Here is a 20,089-nt window from a genome sequence, read left to right as displayed (position 1 = left end):
CTCTGCTGGACTCCGTTGGGTGACAGTGTGACGGCCTTGTTACAGATTCCAGGGGACCCCACATGGAGAGAGGTCCAGCACCTGTCAGTGGACAAGCTTCCAGGGAGGCAAGCTGGCCACAGCCTGTGAAACTGGCACCACCCCCTGCCGCCCAGAGAACCCCAGGCTCCTCAATCATTGCTTTCTGGCTCTGCCAGACCAAAGGGATTCAGATAAGGAGAATAAGACCTTCTTCCTGCAGTCTCAGATTTTTGTGGGAAATGGCAGATCGAAATTCCAGTTGGGGCTTCTTTAGCAAAGCATGGTATTGGGTTGGCCAAAAAGTTTGTTAGGGTTTTTCCTTCACATCTTTTAGAACAAAACCTGAATAAACCTTTTGGCCAACCCAATAGATAGTCTTAAAAGCAAAGATTCCTAGAGCTATGTTTCCAAAATGGATGCTCGAGAATTAGATAAAAGCATTTCACGGTCAAAGAAGTTTAGAGAAAACAAGCTTAAACAAATTTAAGCAGGCTTCATTGTTGCAGGACTTATCAGTGCCTTTAACATACATGGGCATTGTAAACCTCCCAGAGAATACAGCTTACAAAATAATCCAAAGGAATTGGTCTCCCTCTTGAATGTATTTTTGATTGTCTAGGCCTAAGGATGCTGGGGCGAGAAGTGACAATTGCAGAACATTAGCAAGTTATAATTAGTTTTCAGTTTTCATTGTTATTATTTGTGGCTATAAAACAGGATTTTAAATATATAAAATTACTATACGGCCTTCACATTTTCTTAAGAATGTGTGTGTGTGTACGTGTGTGTGTGCACGAGCACGTGCGTGTGTGGGCTGAATGGCAAGTTTAAATTAGTCATGTAAAGAAACTAGGCAATGGCTCAAGTCATACTTCACCATAAAACAGCAAAACTAGAACACGTCTGAATGGCTAGCTGTTGATCTGGGAGTCACTGCTTGCTCAGTTCCAGGGTTTCCCAGCATTATTTAGAGAACCACAAAATATGGTGATTTATAGATGATGAATAAACTTTCATTCTGGTTGCCAAGTAGATTTATATCCTTAGTGTCACTGAAAGGTTTATTACTGAACTGCACTGGGGGATAAAAGGGAAATCATTTGGAAAATAAAATCCAGGCAATTGGGCGAGTTCCCATAAAGACTTTTTTCCTTACCACTCTGCAATTCTGTGTTTTTACCTTACATTATTTTAATTGGAAATAACACTGTCCTACAGATCTACTTCTAATCAATAGACATAAATTGATCTTTTCTTCCTCTGTTTTTTAGGGGAAAAAAAACAACAACAACACACAACACCTTTATCTTTGGTCTGCAAAGGATACCAATAACAGCAACACGCAAATATCTCTGAATCAGGGAAACAGTCTTTTAGTTAAATCATGCTTCTTGTTTTCTTTGCAGACTGATGAAGTAACAATTGACTTTTATCTGATAAGCACATTTTAAAATCCCTTTGTGAGCAATGGGAGAACTAGCCCCAAATATTTTTTCGGATGATTGATGGAAAAATATCCAGGAGATCAGATTGGAGATTGTAGGGATGGTGTGGCCAGTACTAGCTGTGTGATGAACAGCACACTTTTATTACTGCGATGACTTCTCCAGCCATCTCATATCTGCTGGGTCACTTTTCTAGCTTGTCGCTCAGGGAATGCAAATTAATTTTAATACTTGTTCTAGCCAAAAATCATCAGTGAAAGCAGATCGGCTGGAGAAGGAATTGTGCAGTGCCTTCCGGAGAATTCCGCTCCTCTACTGGCCCGTGATTTGAATGGCTGCATTTGGAAAGTGTGGATAATGCAGTTCAGATTAAGTTGCTTGGCTTTGCTACATGTAGCAGAGCTTGTCAGGGTGACTTGGTGTAGTGTGCCCCCACGGGCACTTAAGAGTCCAGGAAGATTTTGCTGGCATACTCACAGGACTATAATCCAAAGAGGAAAGGTAAGGAGGTAGGGCGTCTAAGAGAGATACAAGAGATGGGAGTTTCCCAGTAGCAGAGGTGGGGAGGTGGAGACTGGATGGATAGTCAGGGAGGGCTTCCTGGAAGAAAGGCCTTCCTGAAACCATCTTCCTGATGGATTTCCTACACATTCATGGGTTAGGAGACCATCAGAAAGAGCCATGAGGACCACTCCAATTGTCAGGGGAAAGAAACTGAGATGGAGGCAGGCCGACCTGGGCTGTTTCAGCATGCCTGGCTTTCTGACCAGCTGTGGCATGAATACAGGGAGTGACAGAGATTCACATGAGTGAAGGGCTCAACGTCACAGCCAGAGTCACCACATGGTGACAGGAATCAGCGGCAAGAGCCTTGGAGGTGAGAGATTGAGACTGAGGCTGGGCTTAAGCTGGGCTAGGGAGGTTAGGCAGGCCACTGCAGGGCAGAGAAGAGGGACAGACAAAATTCTATCAGGCAGTTTGGGGGTACTGATGGCACATGCTCCCAGGGGTAAGGAAGGACAGCCTGTCAGACCAACTGGGAAAAGGAGGTGGGGGTGTCAGTCAGGCTGGGAGGGGTCTGGGATGCAGGGTCTGGGTAGGATCCAGGGAGGCTTGAAAGCTGGAGATGGGGAGGGCTCGGCTGGGGGAGCCAAGCTAGGGCTGGACAAAGCCACAGACTGGTCCCCAGGAGACAAAGGCCAAGCCCCTCTACCTGTGGGTGACGCTGTGGTTGTTGCTCAGTCGCTCAGTCGTGTCCAACTCTGCAACCTCACAGCCTGAAGGATATCAGGCTCCTCTGTCCTTCACTATCTCCCGGAGTTGGCTCAAATTCACACTCATTGAGTTGGTGATGCCATCCAACCATCTCATCCTCTGCCGCCCTCTTCTCCCTTTGCCTTCAGTCTTGTTCAGCATCAGGGTCTTTTCCAGTGAGTCGGCCCTTTGCATCCGGTCAAAGCATCGGAGCTGTACCACCTACTAAGCGCAGGTGCTAAACGCCTGCCACCTGTGGGTACTGTGCTGGTGCTTCCCACGTGCTTTCAGCCCGTCCCGCCCCCAATGCGTCCTGCAGGGCAGAGCAAGGACTGGTTCTGAAACACTGGTCACCAGATTACAGCCAGCCCTCGAACAGGACCAGCCTGCACCCCTGGGACCCAGGTAGCTGAGCAGAAACAAAGGGGAAACCCCGCCTACAGCCCCAGGTCACTCTAGGGACAGGGGGCAGGCAAAGCTCCGACTGGGGAAGGAGACAGAGACCCACCGGTTAAAGGGTTGGCATCTCAGGGGTTGAGAGCTAGGCTGGCCTCCCAGCCTCCTCCCCAACTTCCTCGAGGCTCATCTCCTCTTGGTGAGTTGGCAGTCACCACGTTCCACTAATTCCATCACCCAAGAACCTCTGCATCTGTCACCCTTCCGTGTTCACTGCCCTGCCCTAGCCCGCCTTCATCATGTCCTGCCTGGAGCTACGTAGCCTCAGCTTTGATCACAGAATGAGGAGAACACTGGAAGCAGCATATACCATGCCTGGTGGCCCCTTTGGACTCCTCTCTGGCGCCCCCATCTCTCCCTTTGCTCCCCACCCCCATCTACAGTCCAGCCACAGCTGACCTGAGCACTCGGCGACCCCTCCCTGTGCAGCTTCCACATTGTCCCCCAGCACACCCCACCCTCCCCACCCTGGACCCACGACCCAGCTGCAGGGTCTCTTCTCAGTACCAGGTCTCCTCCATCAGGGCCATATCCCACGGCGGGAGCAAGGCCAGCCTGTGGGTTGCCATGGCAACCCCCTTCCAAGGCACTTAGCAAATCCCAAGATCACTGCCTTTTTTACCTGAGGGCGTTCCCCCAGAGGTGAGGAGGTCCAAGGACCAGGGACTGTGCGCAGCACAGAGTGAGTCCTCAAGAAAAGTTTGCTGAGAGATGGAGGAAGATGCTTCTTATGCCACTGCTAGAGCCAAGCCCAGGGGCCCAGGAGGCTCCCAGACAAGGCAAGAAAGAGGCCACATATTTGTGAGCTTTGGGAACGCAAGCCATAGATGATGAGTGAGTCAAAACAGACTGGGGCTGCCGGCAGGACCTTTATAATGCTACTTCCTGGACTTTCTCGGGTCCCAGCTGGTCGTGAAAATCCCCCGTCTCCACACAGGAGCCTAGTGAACGCTCACATACATGTGCATGTACACACGTGTGCCCACGCACATGTCACTGCCCCTGTCCCTTAGAGACTGCCCGGGACTCACTGGCCAACAGGAAGCAGAGCTGGCCCGCTGGCCCTCGCTGTAACTGCCCTTGACGTCCGGAGCACGCTTTGCCCCCAGCCCGTGCTCAATGGGGCTTCTGTCAGCTGCTAAGGGCCCCACCTGAACCCCTCAGGTCTGTGCCAGGAGGGCCATGATCAGAGGCAGCTAACCCAGCTCGAATAGCAATTCAAGTCTTCCTTCTATCAGACGCCTTGACACTGTAGCGGGAGCTCGTTCACGCATATGATTTATTAACTAATTTAGCATGTAAGAAAAGCATCTGCATCTCGCTTTTATCATCTTGCCAGCAGACAGGCTGAAGACGAGACGCGGCCTGTAGACATGCTTAATGGGGCCTTAAGCACTCCTGCGCTTGTCCAGAGCTCACACGAGGCTCTGGTTTCAGAACTTGTCTGAGTGGGCCGGCCTAACACAAACAAACACGAGGGTAAACCTCTCATCAGCCATAAATACCGCGGGGATCAGAAGAGCGGCCGTAAAATCGTGTGCCGGAGCCCTCTCAGAGCACTCTAGACATCAGGACTATCTTGGAACTGGGTAAATAAAAAGGTGCCTCAGTTATTTAAAACTATTGGCTGGGTCTCATCATCTTTTATTATTATACACGATTTTAAGATTTTTCAGTCAAAGGAATGTGAACATGTGAGGGTAATATCTGTTTTGGGGCAAAACATCACCCTTGGAGGAGAGTAAAAACTGTCTCCCCCACCAAAGGTATGTTTCCTCCCCTGTCCCTATGACTTGATTTAGAAATCGGATCCGTGCAGGTATGTGCAAGTTAAAACGAGGTCAGGCTGGGTGGAGGTGGACATGATCTGATGACTGGGGTCCTTGTGAGAGGAGGGAATTTGGACACAGACGCAAGGCGGGTGGAGGCGGGTAACAGAATGATGCAACTGTAAACGAAGAAATGCCAGAAGTTGCCAGAAGCTCCCAGAGCCGGAAGAGAGGTAGAGCACGGGTCTTCTCTGTGCCTCCAGGAGAAATCACTCCAGGGGAGACCTGGATTTTGGACTTCTGGCCTCGAGACTGTGAGAGAATCGATTTCTGTTCCTTGAGCCACCCAGCCTCGGGCCATTTCTTATAGCAGCCCTAGGAAATGAATACACGGGACAAGGCAGCCTCCCTCTGACATTTGAGATGGTGATATTCCAGGCCATTGGGGCCCTCGGTATGGCACGGCTGGAGGGCAGCTGGCCCAGGGGACAAGGATGAATGGTCTCATGCCTAACGAGTTCCCAAACATTGATGAGTCTCCATTTTTTCCTACACAAAGTGATGGGAGCTGACTGAAAAGGAAGCCTGTTAGACCCCATTTTTTGTGTATACGTATTTTGAGCTCTAATGCGACACTTTCATATTTGTTGAGAACACATTCGCTTATCTAACCATCTTCATCAAGCAGCATCTTCAAAACTGTTGAGGCCAAGTGGCCCTCACACCTCAGGCACCACGGGCATCCTGGCAGCCCTCCCCAGGACAAGCCTGGACTCTGAAGGCCCTGGGGGGGGGGACCCCCAGCGGTGGCTGACACTTGGTCCCTCTTGCCAACTTGATATATCTACACCAGAACCCAGATTGCTCTCTGTTGAGCCAGAAACTAAGGAGCCTCCAGAGAACACACCCACATAGCCCATATCTGCCAATCAGCTTCAAACGCCGACGTGAGACACATTTCCAGGCAGGGAAAGTCTTTGAACATATATTTTGCTAATTTCCTTTCCTTAGCATCCTGGGAGGGGTCACCAGGGCTGAGCAGCAGGTGTCCCGCCAGATCCTTCACCGCGGAAAGGATGCGTTCAAGTGTGCCCTTGCTGAGGTCTTGGATGACTCCCCCAGAAGAGCTCTGGGTTGTGGGGGGGCGGGTGGGCAGAGTGGGACTCAGCCTGCCTGTGTTTAACAGTAATCCTATTCCAATGCCTGCTGTCCCCCAGCCACTCTGTAAGATCCTGGTAATATTTGCTAAGCTGCATTTTATTGACTACGGTTATTTCCCCAGAGGACTTTTATTCAGAATCAGACCAATGATTTCACCTCCTGGGGCCCAGAACATTTTGCTAGGAAGATCTTGTTCCTCTATCCAAAGAAATAAAACAGAGGTTTCCCCAGGCCTCCAGATTTTAAGATTTGGGTTGGCAGGCCATCAGAATATGCTCCCATGTCCCCATTCTTGCCCTTGTCTCTTCTTGTTATTCTTTCTGGTTTAATAGTCTGTTTATAAGCTCCACGAACAAAAGGACGGAGGCCAGCCTTGCTCACCAAGCTCTCCCCGGCTCCCTGCGTGGGGTCTGGCCCAGAGAAGGTTCCGGATAACGCCTTCTCCAGGGAATCCAGGAGCACCACCCTCACAGGGTCCATGTGACACCCGCCTCCCAGGGCTCCCAAAGCTGTCCAGCCCGACGCTGAGCTCGCAGCAGGAAAGGGGGTTTGCGATGATGAATGTCGATGTAGACAAACTGGAGTCAGCCCTCTCTCCCTGAGACCGGTTTTGCAATCTATCAAGGGCAAAGCGGAGCTCTTGGAGTATCTGTTACTGGAGTATCCGGAGCCAAGAATTTGAACCAGCTACCCCGGCTGCCATAGCGCTTCTTTCCCAGCTGAAATGGGGAATGTGTATCCCCAGCTATTTCTGCTGAATTCAGGGTCTGCGGATCACCTCTCAAGACGGGCAGGTTCCCAGGGTGGGCTGTGTGACCCTGAGGTTTGGGCACTTCAGTGAACACCAGTCCTGCACATGTCAGGGGCACCGTTGGGACCATCGGTTTGGATGAGGGCCCCAGCCCTGGGGTCCCACATCTCACCGGCCCTCCCGAGCCAGCTGCAGCTTACCGCTGAGAGGGTGGGGGATGGTGACCTGCTTCTTGTGGGCGCGGACAGGAAGGAGACTCTGCTTTGGAGCCAGGTTCTCCTTCCGCTGGGCTTTTCTCTGCTGAACCATATGCTCCAGCTTCTTCAGACGTTCTTGTGAGCGAGAAATGAACTGAGGCTTGCGGACTTCCAGGGCCTCCTAGAGGAGCCAAGAAAACATTTTACTAAGGTATGCCTGCTTATGTATTCATGTATTTATCTTTTATTTCTTGGTCACACTGAGAGGTAGGCAGAATCTTTGTTCCCCATGCCCCCTGCATTCGAACCACAGGGCCCTAACCACTGGGGAGCTCCTGAAACTTTTTAAGAGAAGTGACTCGGAAAGGCAATGCATCCATCTGATTTGGTCAAGAGGCTAATCAAAAGTACAGTGCAAGAGCATGCCCTAATTTTCTTCCAACCCCTTACAGACAGATGGCCACAGACCTGTTGATGATGCAGGTATCAGTTAGCACTAAGGGCCCCCGTGTAGCATGACTGAGTTACCAGCATCAAAGGTACATCTCTTCCCATTTCTCCTTCCACCTGGCAATTCATTCATCTCCAATAGATGAAAATCTGAACACCCCAAATTGCCATATTCCAAGGTGATGTTGGTGGGAAAGGAATGCAAGCCTTAGGAGTCACCTGCTTCTGCCAGGGGCTGGATGCCTTCTGGAAGCTCAGAACGAGATCATTCTCCCAGCATGACTCGTGTATCTTTCCAGGAGAAACAGTAATCCTAGCAAACGGAACCAGCTTCTCCCCCCAGGAAGTCAGGGCTGGCAGGAGAGCTTTTTCTTCGCAAAATGGTTCTGCAGACTCCATAGAGGTCAGAATCCCCGTGCTTTCTCTTTAGCCTCATCTCTCTCTGCATCCCTGACTCCATGCGTGAACAAAGCTCCCCACATAGGTTTACTGAAGAAGAATGACCACAACTGATATGTCCTGCTCTGTGCTAGACACTGACCTCAACTGCTTTGGTGCATCTGTCATCTAAGAATCCCTGCATGATTCTGGAAGGCAGATACATTTCTCCCCAGGAGCCACGAGCTCCTGGATGGCACAGGCTGTGTCTCCTCCACTTTGTACCCTGCACAGCCAGCGCCCCAGCTCTGCACATGGCAGGGGCTCAGCACAGGCCCCCCAGAGCTGCAGCTGTAGCAGAAATACCCTCAGCCCCATTCCTCTCCCAGCCCCCGGGGGGCTCACAGGCTCCAGGCAGAGGGTGGTGTGGGCTCCATCTGTGTCGTGGATATGCCCCTAGATGTTGTGCCAGGAAAGGAGTCTCCTGGTCGCTTGGCCTCCAAGGTACCAGCCCGGGTCCCGGGGCCTGGGGAGACAGCCCCTGGAACCGCCCATGGGGCCCCGTGTGGCTGCTGCCCCAGCTGTCTGTCCCGAGGCTGGAGGCCCGGGTGGCTTCAGGGTCACCGGCGACTCTCCCAATGGATCCCGGGATGATGGGAAGGATGATCCCCATCCCTCCACCCGGGGTATGGGGGTGGAGCCCTCAACCCATCTGCAGGGTGGTTTACAACACCCGTGTCTCCCAGGAGGCATGGCTAGCCTTCTCCGGGTTGTTTGTCCTTCTAATCTTTATATCCGTGTATTTTTTGCACTTTAAAAAAATGTGTTCATGTCACTTCTACAATTGGGCAAAGACACAAAATGAAAGCTTCCATATCCTCTAACTCAAGCCCCCATGACCTTGGGACTACCTTCATCTTTCAAAGGCTTAACATGCTTTTCTGAAGACAGGGTTGTGGGGACAGACTCCCACCTCACGGGAGTGACCCTTTCCTTGTCTAGGCCCCAGAAAGTTCTCCACACATGCTGACTCTCCTTGCTCCAATCACAGTCACCATTGATGACAAGCGATCCCCAACCTAGCCTGGGCAGATAGCACCATCTCCTTCCTCACATGGTGGGAAAGAGGTCCAGGGAGGTTACGGGACCTGCCCAGAGTCACATAGCTGCCAGGAAGTGGAGTCAGATCTCCAGGAGCAGTGAGGCCGTGTGCCCATGGGCTCCCTGGGAAGCCTCCCCTTGGCGGGAATCGAGCCAGAATGTATGGTGGGAGTCAAGCCGGACCTTGCCTTACCTGCAAGGTCAGGGAGCTTTCGGGTCCTTGCTGGCTCTCGGAACAGTCTTCTGGCAGGACGTGGGTCTCTGGGTCCTCGGGGGGTGCTGGCTCGGCGGGTGCTGGCTTGGACTCGGGGTTGGTGGGGTGCTCACTCTCCTTGCATTCCTTTATTTTAACAACCAAGTCACAGCACGTGTAATCCCCTGGGAGAGAAGATTTAGAATTCCATTTAGAGGGCACCAGGCGCTTTTCTCCTGGCTTTTCAACACCATTAGACACAGAAGACAATTTGGAAAATGGAAATGCCAGTGGGTTATTAATGGGCCTCGTTAAGCCGACGAGATCACGCCCCATCACAGACCCCCAGGTGCCCTGGTCTCAGGGAGGCATGTCTGTGGACAGCCAGACTTGAGACTGGCTATGCCACGCAGGTATTCCCTTGGCAAAAGTGCTTTTGCAGCCAAGGCAAAGAAACGTCCTCTATTTTGCACTTCATATTAAGTGTGTCCTGTGCAATTAATACAGTTGGCTTGTTTGGGGACCGTGAATTAATTTATCTTATGTTTGCTACACTAATGATGTAAGACAGAGGAATGGTGTTCAATTATTTATCCCGCCCCTTCATCTACTAGAGACCAGCACTGGCTTGACATTCATAATTGGGACTCTGTGTCTCAGCACTGGGTTTAGCCCCATCCTGGGGCTGTTCTGACACCCTTTGGTAGAAAAGGTCAGGGCTTGAGCCGATGTCACAGCACTTGGGGCAGAGTCATCTTTGGGGTACTGAGAGGGGGGGATTCGTATGGATTCCCTGACCACTTACTGACCAAGTGCTCCGCGGGGAACACAGTGTCTGTCCCAGGCCACTCTTCCCGTCTGAACTCCCCTCTCCCCCATCACACATCCCCCCAACTGCAGCCCCACCAGCCCTCTGTGGTCTGAAACCCAACCACGTTCTCCTTTCTCCTCACCCACACGCCCTCCCATGTCCACGAAACCCCTTTGATCCCACCACCTGGTGACCTCCTACCTTCAGGCTGAGCCCAGAGTTTTCAGGAAGCCAGGCCCCTCCCCAGGCACACCCAGTCCTGCCTCCTCTGTGTGCCCGCCGTGGAACGCACTGCACACATCAGCAGCGTCAGTGGGCCCATCACAGGATGCTCCAACCCCACAGGCCTGGGACCTTCTGGAGGGCTGGACCACATCATATTCACCCTGAGCCTCGCCAGACTGCCAGCCCAGGTGCGCTGGAGCTGCTGGTTCTGCTGGGTGGGGAGAGGTGGTCATTTTGAGGCTCATGTGACCACAGGATGCAACTCCACAGTCCCATGGACCCCTTAACTGACCCCCCAGTATAACCTTTGCCATCACACCCAGATCCTCCCTGGTCTGGACCAGCCATCCTCTATTCTCCCAAGGTCCACTAACGACCCTACTGACCAGCTCTACAAGCACACCGAACACCTCACAGCTCGTTCACGATGGATGTTGCCCACCAGGTACCAATTTCAATTCTTTGCCAACAACATGCTACTTAGAAGTTCACGACTCATTCTTGTTCTTCTAAGCATTTGTTCCTATTCTTTCTAGATCTTTCCTTATTGCTCCCCATTCCTGCTTCAGGACTGATTCCTAGCTGAGATATTTGTCCCTAGCCCTCCAGCCAGAGTTAATTCCACTTTCTACCACACTGCTTCCATACCGTGTGAACCTTTATTCTAGCTCAGCCCACACTCAGGGAAGCCAGAGGTCCTCCCATGCTCCCCACCGCCAGATCCAGAGACCCCAAGAGCAGTGCCGACATGCCCGCCTTCCTCAGTGCTCACAGCACAGCTCCATCCACTACCTTCTCTAGGCGGCCAGGCCTCCACAGTGACGTGCTCTGTACTAGGTCTGGCCAGTCTCAGCACCGTCTCCCCGCCCCCAGCTTGGACCTCTCCCATCTATCCTCCGCATAGTCCAGGAGACACCCGCCTTCAGAGGACATCTAGTCAGGTCTCCTCCAAGGACTTGGCCCAGCCTCCAGTCCAGACCCCTTAGTGGGTTTATAAGGACCCTCCAGTCTAACCCATTAGGGTCCTTGGGTTCCTGCAGGCCTCCTCCCCACCCCCACACCGTGGTCCCCCAGATCCCACATCAGCCCTGCTCTTTCCATCCACTCTCTGCTTCCCGTGTGCCTTTCCCTCCACGCTTGGGGTCTGATTTTTCTTCCTCAGAAGCACTTCCTTGAGGAAGATGTCTCTGTGCAGCCCCAGCTTGTATCACCTGGGGCATCCTCAGCTTCCTGACAGGTCACCCAGGCACGGTTATGACCACCGTGACTCTGGCACAGGACTGCAAGCACCTGGCGGGCAGGAAGCCCTGAGCACCATGCCTGACACACAGTAGGTGTGCTTCTCTCATGGTTGACAGTGGGCATTCAATACATGCTTCTTTCATTTATTAGTGAATAACAAGCTAGAGTTTCACTTGTGTTCCCAGAAAAATTATTTTCATCAATTACCATAAATACTTTAACATTTCCAATCCAAAGCTTTAGAATCTAATAGTTTTCTTTCTGTCCTTAGCTATAGCTCTTTGGGGACATTTTTATAGAATGATTGGAAATCTAAATTTTCCTCTGATATAACTGGGCACCAGATATCTTTTTTACTATTTTATTCCTAAATGGTTTTTAATATATCAATAGTTTCTGCAATATTAGTTGAGGTCAGCCCCTTGGCCTTTAGAGAAAGGATGGTCTAGTTTGAATTCAGCCTCTAGAGAGGCTGAGACGGGGGCCTATCTCAAAGACACTGTGAGATCAGGGCCCTCATGCCTGTTGAGTGCCTGGTACACGTGGTACAAGCACCCCCTCAGCCATTAGCCCAGCTGGTCAGCTCCCAAGGACCATTGTCAGACTGGTGGGCCTGCTGCCTTCGGGGCAGCCACACCAGCATCTCAAAGTTTCCCTGACTCAGCCCGAGAGCTGCACCTGGAAGCGGCCTTGTGTGCAGCAGGGCTGGGAATTCCTGACCTGGGCAATGCTGTCTTCTCCCTGCCTTCGAGGCAGACTCGCCCACCATTTAGACCTGCTGGGCTTGCTTCCCTCGTGGCGCACACGGATGGATAGGGCAGCATCACAAGGGAAGCTGGGGTGAAGCAGGGCCCAGCAAGACCCTGCACTGTGTTCCCCGTGAAGATCAAGGAAGAACCATCTCATCCCTGCCTCCCTTGCTCCTTACCTTCCGGGGCCTCTCTTTCTATCTGAACACCGTGTTCTTCCTGCGGAGATGCGCACAGATCTTGGAAGGGGCAAAGGAACCCTGGTAAAGGGACCTTGGGTTTTGGGAGGCGCTGCTGCTGACTCTCTGCGGGTTCAGAGAGGTCACTAGACTGAGGGCTGTTGCTTGGAGAGCTAGAACCATCAGGAAGGGGGTCTCTAACCAGCTTCCATTCCACTGGGGGAGCAGACACAATCTCACGTGCTCCTTCTTGTTGCTTCTCGCTGCTTCCAGAAAATACGTTTGGTTCTACTAAAAATAAAATGAGAGTTGTGCTCAAACATCTGATGAGCCCACATCTGAAGTACTGACTTCTGCACTCCAGGCTCTCCCAGAGACAAGCAGATGGACTGCAGCCTGGGGCGCAGATGGAGAAGGCTGCGTGGGGTGAGCGGGGTGGGGGGAGATGGCGGGGGGGATGGATACGGGAGTCACTGATGCCCTAGACCATATGCTCCCCCAGCCGCAACAACACACGTGGTCACCAGTCCTGGCCAGACGTCCGCGGGGTCCTCTCAGGAGCCTTCCACAGACACTGCTATCACGTATAAAGCCCTCAAGTGACCATGCTCCCTGGTGTACTTAAGAGCCCGGAAACCCTTCTGGACGGTAGATAATTGAGCAGGCGGTTTAGCACACTGCCTCTGGGGCCAGATACCTGGGTTCAGTTCCCACCTCAACTATAAAATTGAGGTTGACAGTATAACAAGGCAAGAATATTAAATATTATGTGTCTAATTTTATTATCATATTCAGTTTTATTAATAAATTCACCTACTTAAATAATAATCAATATATTTATATCATAATTGATATAGTAAATAACATATATATATTATTTATATAAATACTAAATGTTAAAATCTAGGCAACACTATAATAAAAGAATGATCCAGGTAAGGTATTTTGTGCAGTGCTGATACTACTGAGCATGTAATAAATGTTTGTTATCATTATGATTCCATAAACAGTGACGCTATGTATGTCCCGTGGCAAGTGTGGAGGCAGGAGCTAACTCATCAGGCGCTGGTGCTCCTGTCTAAAGCAGCAGTGGGTCTAAAACACGTACAGTGCGTTGCTCGTTGCCACAATGTCGTATCAAAGGTCTGCAAACCACTTTATATTTATCAGTAGGGGCCTGTTAAGTAAGTTACAGCACCTTGTACTTTGCAGCCGTGAAAAAGAACGAGGCACACGCTCTTGTGTAGTCATGGAATCGTCTATAAATGCATTATCGAGTGAGCAAAGAGTGGACAGTGTGTCAGACCTGCCTCCTGAGTCCATGCCTATTTGCTCAGAATATCTCTGGAAGGACCCAGAAGACCCTGGGACCAGGAGAGGGCAACACGGGACCGGGAACTGGGGGTGGGAGAGAGACTCTCTTTTCCTCTTTGCTGATTTTGTACTCTTTTTGTTTTCTTTCTTCTTCTTCTTTTAGAATATTTACACTTTTTCTTTTTAATTTGGCCGCACCGCATAGTATGTGGAATCCTTGTTCCCTGAGCCGGGGCTGAACCTGCTCGCCTGCAGCGGAAGCACAGTCTTAACCACTGGACCTCCAGGGAAGTCTCTACTCTATAAACGGTTTAAAGTTATTCACTTTAAATACAGCGGTGACTCCTCACCAGGTGTCATCTCTTCCCGGTGCTGAGGCCCCCAAAGTGGAGACAGGCACAGCTGCCAGTGGGTGCATGCAGACCTCCGGCATCCAGGGGCAGATGAAAAAGGTCCTGGGAACCACTGGCATAGTCAAGATTCTTGGAAGACTCAGGCCATATTTTCTGAGATGTTTTATACACAAAAAGGAAATGAGTCCATGACTACCAGGCGCTGATTAGAACAGTGACATCTCTTAAAATGCCAGTTGTCTGCAATCAGCTCCAGCCCTGTCTTCTCTGAGTCTGGGCACCATGGTCAGTGAGGACAGGTGAATGGTGGTGAGGTTGGCGGGGCAGGGAGACAGAACCCAGGGGTCCCCCCGGTGGGCCTCCTGGCTGTGGGACCAAGGCAGGAGAGGCATCAGGGGGTGGAGCCGGTATGCCTGCTTCCACGAACAAGGGAAGGGCCCCTGGGTCCTCCTGCCTGGAACGTGAGTGCCCCCACAAACGGTGGTCATTGCTGACCTTGTCATCTGGAGAAGGATATGCAGCCATGAAATTAACAGATGCCTGCTCCTTGGAAGGAAAGCTATGGCAAACCTAGATAACGTATTAAAAAGCAGAGATATCACTTTGCCAACAAAGGTCCGTATAGTCAAAGCTATGGTTTTTCCAGTAGTCTTGTGAGAGTTGGACCATAAAGAAGGCTGAGTGCCAAAGAATTGATGCTTTTGAATTGAGATGCTGGAGAAGACTCTTGAGAGTCTCTTGGACTGCAAGGAGATCAAACCGGTGAATCCTAAAGGAAATCAACCCTAAATATTCATCAGAAGCACTGATGCTGAAGCTGAAGCTCCAATACTTTGGCCACCTAATATGAAGAACCGACTCATTGGAAAAGACCCTGATGCTGGGAAAGATTGAAGGTAAAAGGAGAGGAGCAGCAGAAGTTGAGATGGTTAGGTGGCATCACCGACTCAATGGACATAAATTTGAGCAAACTCTGGGAGATAGTGGAGGAGCCTGGCATGCTGTAGTCCATGGGGTCACAAAGAGTCGGACATGACTTACTGGCTGAGCAACAAAAATGGCTCTTACGGCAAAGTTGGACTTTGCTAATTTATACAGAGAAATCTTTACAACTAAGTATTTCAAAAGCCGTCAGTTCTGTTTAAGTATAAAATACCATGGGCTTCCCTGGTGGCTCAGATGGTAAGTGGAAAAGTCCTAAAGTAGTTCTTCCTTTCTCTGTGGCTTCCTTTTATCAGTTCTTCTAAACAATCAAAAATCAAATCATCAGTGATGCAGTCCCAGTCCGCTAGTCCCATCCTGACATCAGATTCTTTAAATTAATGGACTATTTACAGACTAATGGAGGTCTAACTACCTATCCCACACCTACCTACTTACCTATTAATTAATTTTCTAACTTTCTATCTGATTTAATGTAAATTCTCATGTGAGTGATTATGTACAAGTCAGATGTTCCAACTGTGACTTGAAAGAGTTAAAACAAATTCCTCAAAGTAGAACGCAGATGGTGAACTGGGAAAAAGAAAAATGTGTAGTCAAAGAAAAACTTTCCTGACAACATATTGATCAGGCCTTTTTGTGGATTCTGAGAAGCACAACCATCAGCCATGAAATGATCCCCCGGTGGGGCCCACGCCAGGAAACAAGGTCTTATTTTTCTCATACACTCTGCAATCAGACTGGACTTAAAAGTTGTCTATTCATGGCTCAGATTTAAAACTACATCACCCTCATGAAGACCTGTTGCCTCCAAAGGCTCTGCCCTTCGTAGGAGAAGCTGAATCAAACAGCAGCTTCTCCCAGGCATTTCTGTTCCTTGAACTGGAACTCAAAGCATGCTTCCCGAGCCTGAGGCCTGAAGGGGCTTGGCCCTGCAGGTTTCCTTTCAACAGTAACACCCCGCTCCATTCCCTTCTCTAAAACACACTACCCTCAACTATCCAGCAAGCTCACCTACCCAGAGCTGGGCTGGGCTCTAGGAGGTAAACTGAAGCCAACCAAAAAACCTGTCTAACAGTCATGGATTCCTTCTATTATATTTGACTGGGGAAGCTTTGCAGGAGCTAAGACAAAAATCCCCCGGTTAATATAAAAATCATGCCCAGCATTTTTTTACTTCGGCTGGCCAAAAATTAATTCTGTTATTTTACTAACACTTTGCAGGTTATTGCAGTCAACAGTTATACACAACACACCTGTGAAGTCTTCTCTAGTAATGCGAGCTTTGTTTTCACTTTCTGTATCAGAATCAATCACTAAGGTTTTTTTTTGTTTGTTGTTAAGGTCTAGTATTCACACCTAGATAGCATATTCAAAAGCAGAGACATTACTTTGCCAACAAAGGTCCGTCTAGTCAAGGCTATGGTTTTTCCTGTGGTCATGTATGGATGTGAGAGTTGGACTGTGAAGAAGGCTGAGCACTGAAGAATTGATGCTTTTGAACTGTGGTGTTGGAGAAGACTCTTGAGAGTCCCTTGGACTGCAAGGAGATCCAACCAGTCCATTCTGAAGGAGATCAGACCTGGGATTTCTTTGGAGGGAATGATGCTAAATCTGAAACTCCAGTACTTTGGCCACCTCATGCGAAGAGGTGACTCATTGGAAAAGACTGATGCTGGGAGGGATTGGGGGCAGGAGGAGAAGGGGACGACAGAGGATGAGATGGCTGGATGGCATCACTGACTCGATGGACATGAATCTAAGTGAACTCTGGGAGTTGGTGATGGACAGGGAGGCCTGGCGTGCTGCGATTCATGGGGTCGAAAAGAGTCGGACACAACTGAGCGACTGAACTGAACTGAACTGAGTATTCACACCATCTGCATCGGAATTATATTCTCAAGAACTAGCATCTTCTGAGACATTAAGGTATATGTCACTCGGACATCAGAGAAAGTATCTGCAAAAAACTCCCTGAAAATATTCTTCTTCACTCACAATTTTGTGATGTGTCACTTTTGAAAATTCTGTAGTAATAAACTTGTGTTTATAATATACACAAGGTTGGAACAAAGATCTAAGGGAACAAAATGTGAATGATAACAACAACCATAAGTTGTATAAGGAGCTCTAAATTTTAAGCTCTAACAGTTTTGCACAGTGATGTTAATTGCATCACTCTCTAAAAACATATTGATAAGTCCCCAGTCAATAACATTTGAGTAATAAAGATGTATTAATATGTCTCCAGTCAATAATGTGTTAAACTCTTATCTTTAGATCAGTTAAGTCCTCCTTGGACCATTACACAGTGCTTACCGGGGTTCTGCTAAAGCTCTTTATTTGTTGCGAAATGTGTTATTATTTATAATTAAAGATATCAGAGCACCCATGAACCCTCACAGATTAAGCAGAAACTTTCTTGGGCTTCATCGTTTCTACCTGAGCCTCTTCTGGATCACACTTGTTTAGACAGAACCACCTGCCTAAATTTCGAGCTGCCTGATTCACCACTTTCATCTACAATGTTCCCACCTGCGTAGGTATCTACAGACAGTATATTTTCAATATGGAAAATCTGAATAGCAAGCACAAAGCCAGCTGTTTTAAGGTAAATATGTTATAGCATCTACTAGGAAAAAGCTTTCAGGAGAAGAGAGTCCAGCAGACTTGCTGGGCCATCACTGCTCTGAGACTTGATGGGATGTGATTCTGGGGAAGAAGAGCCTCTGCAAACAAGGGGCTGGCCACAGTCGGGGTGTCAGGCAGGGCCGGCAGACAGCAGGACGCTCAGGGGAGTGGGTTGTGCCAGATTTTGTTCCTGACTCACCATGTCCACCTGCAGACCCCAGGGCTGGATGCCAGCAGGGCACCTCTCTGTGCTAAAACAAGGGTCCCGAGCTGCCCCAGCTTTAGGGTGGGAGGGGGGTGGGGAGGACAGTGGGGACCTTGCCAACACAGCATCAAGAAGATACTTGAATCTGGGCCAGGCAAGGGTACCACTGGGGCACACAATCCTTAGTACAAAAAGCGGAAAAGCTGCCTGAGCCTCAAGATGCTTGGCCTCCACCGGCCGGCAAGTGCCATAATGAACCAATTTGATAGAAGAAGAAATTTCACTTCTTTCCAAGTATTAAGGTGATACATAATCTTTCGTGTTCTCAGATGAGCCCCTGTTGAGCCATAGCTCCCTGGTTGGCGCACAATTCTAATAACTGTGGCCCTTTGGCTCACAGTAGGAAATGAGCCAGGGCAGGGTGTTTGCTAAGGGGTGGCAGAGCACAGTGAGGTTGGGAGCGGGGGAAGACCAGCATGGCCGCCAGACTCCATCAATGGAATCTCAAGGGACGAGCCAAAAAACCATAAACATCACACACAGGCTTAGAGAGCATCGCTGTTGGAACCTTGACAGCCCAAGGCAGGGAAACGCATCTAGAGAACACATATTAGAATAATCTATTTCCAGACAGATAAATTCTGGTATCAAAGCTGAAGCAGTTCTCTAGAAAGATCTTCTGTAAGGTTTGTGTCTTAGTTCTGCGCACTTTCCAGCCTCTGAAACCAGACCGAAGCTGGCCAATTAACCAAAGAGACATTTCTAAGCGAAACAGGCTTCCTTGAAGCCATGGCCACATTTTCTTCCACATTTTACTGTTTCGGGAGGTGATATTTTCTCCCCTCACACGTTAGTCCACCATACAACAGATTCCCTTAGAAATACAGTAACAAGCTTATGTTGATATTTCTGGGTTATCAAAATAAATACCAGCTTCTAAACTCACCTACAGGGGGGTCTTAGGCTCTCCTAAAAATCTGATGCTATCTGCCACTACCCCGACTCACCCCAGACTGCTCTTCACCTGTTACCACCTTTTTAAAGCTCATGCGTCCACATTTTGTCCTTAGTTGACCTGTCTGACCTTCCTGCCTCACCTGTGGGCCAACCTGCAGCAAACTCCATCCCTGTGTTTCACAGTAAATCAAAGAAGTGAGCTGGGTAGGACTGTGCAGCCATCAAATGGAAGACTATGCTGGATGGTTCCAGGGGGTGAATCACAGACCCTTCTTACTTTGGGCAGGATTTTGCTGTCCCTCACCCCAGGTGGGGTCACAATGAGGATGACGAGGTAAGAGGAATAAGCAAAAAGATGATTTTCTAATTTGATTCTTCCTTCTGTATATTTTGTCTGGGATTTGTCTTTAAAGTCACACCTCATCCACTTTGTTATCCAGAATATTGTGCTTAATTCTTCTCTTTGTCAGTTTTCAAAATAAGGAATTGTACCTTGGGCAATGAAAGGTCATTGTACCTTTCATTCAAAATAAGGAACCTGTCTGCCAGTGCAGGAGATATATGAGATACAGGTTTGATCCCTGGGTTGGGAAGATCCCCCAGAGAATGAAACGGCAACCTGCTCCAGTATTCTTGCCTAGAGAACTCCATGGACAGAGGAAGCTGGTGGGCTACAGTCCATGGGGTCACGTGGAGTCAGACACGACTGCAGCCACTTAGCACAGCACATTCCAGCACAGGGACACAGGAGGCTGCCGCTCAGGGGACGGCCAGGCACTCTCAGCTCAAACCATGCCAATGCGGAGATGGATGCGGAGATCGCTGAAGAGGAAGAGGCAGTAACCCTGGGTGCTCAGAACAGACCCAATTTCTCCAGCAGGTATGGTTAGCATGATATTTCCCCCATTCAACAGGACAGAAATCCTCAAACCATCTGCAATTACGGTACACAGAAGATGAAATAAAAGAGCTTGTTCATGACCCACAGAGAAACAAGCAAGACAGCCAGCAAAGCAAAAGCTTTTACGATGGACAAAGCTGGTGGGTATGTTCTCTGCTTTTTAACCGACCAAGGCTTCACCTTCCGGCAGCAGTTGAAAAGTTGATTTCCTCATGTGGAAAGGGGTGTCCATGTGGTACCCTGTCTCCCGCCCGATCCAGACTTCTGTTTAAAATCAGCCGGTAACCGGTAATTATTTCAGCACATTTCTGTTAAATTTCTATGCAGAGATGCTGCAACCCAGGCGGGGAGTCAGAGAGAGGGGAAAGGGGGTAGGGTGGGGGAAGGAGCAAATGGAATAAACA

General features: G+C 49.5%; 1 protein-coding gene across 1 annotated transcript in view; it reads right to left on the bottom strand.

The window, feature by feature from the left end:
- C26H10orf90 (chromosome 26 C10orf90 homolog) overlaps positions 1 to 20,089 on the bottom strand; it is a 248,405-nt gene that overhangs the window by 14,052 nt on the left and 214,264 nt on the right. The window contains exons 5-7 of the mRNA XM_070363612.1: positions 12,383 to 12,673; positions 9,177 to 9,361; positions 7,058 to 7,235 (exon numbers count right to left, since the gene is read on the bottom strand). Coding sequence (XP_070219713.1) covers positions 7,058 to 7,235; positions 9,177 to 9,361; positions 12,383 to 12,673 — 654 coding nt within the window. The remainder of the gene's footprint in view (positions 1 to 7,057; positions 7,236 to 9,176; positions 9,362 to 12,382; positions 12,674 to 20,089) is intronic.

This window comes from Bos mutus, chromosome 26 (genome assembly GCF_027580195.1).
Source record: "Bos mutus isolate GX-2022 chromosome 26, NWIPB_WYAK_1.1, whole genome shotgun sequence".
NCBI classification, from domain to species: domain Eukaryota; kingdom Metazoa; phylum Chordata; class Mammalia; order Artiodactyla; family Bovidae; genus Bos; species Bos mutus.
The sequence above is the reverse complement of the archived record's forward strand: the minus strand, read 5'-3'. Positions and strand labels throughout refer to the sequence as shown.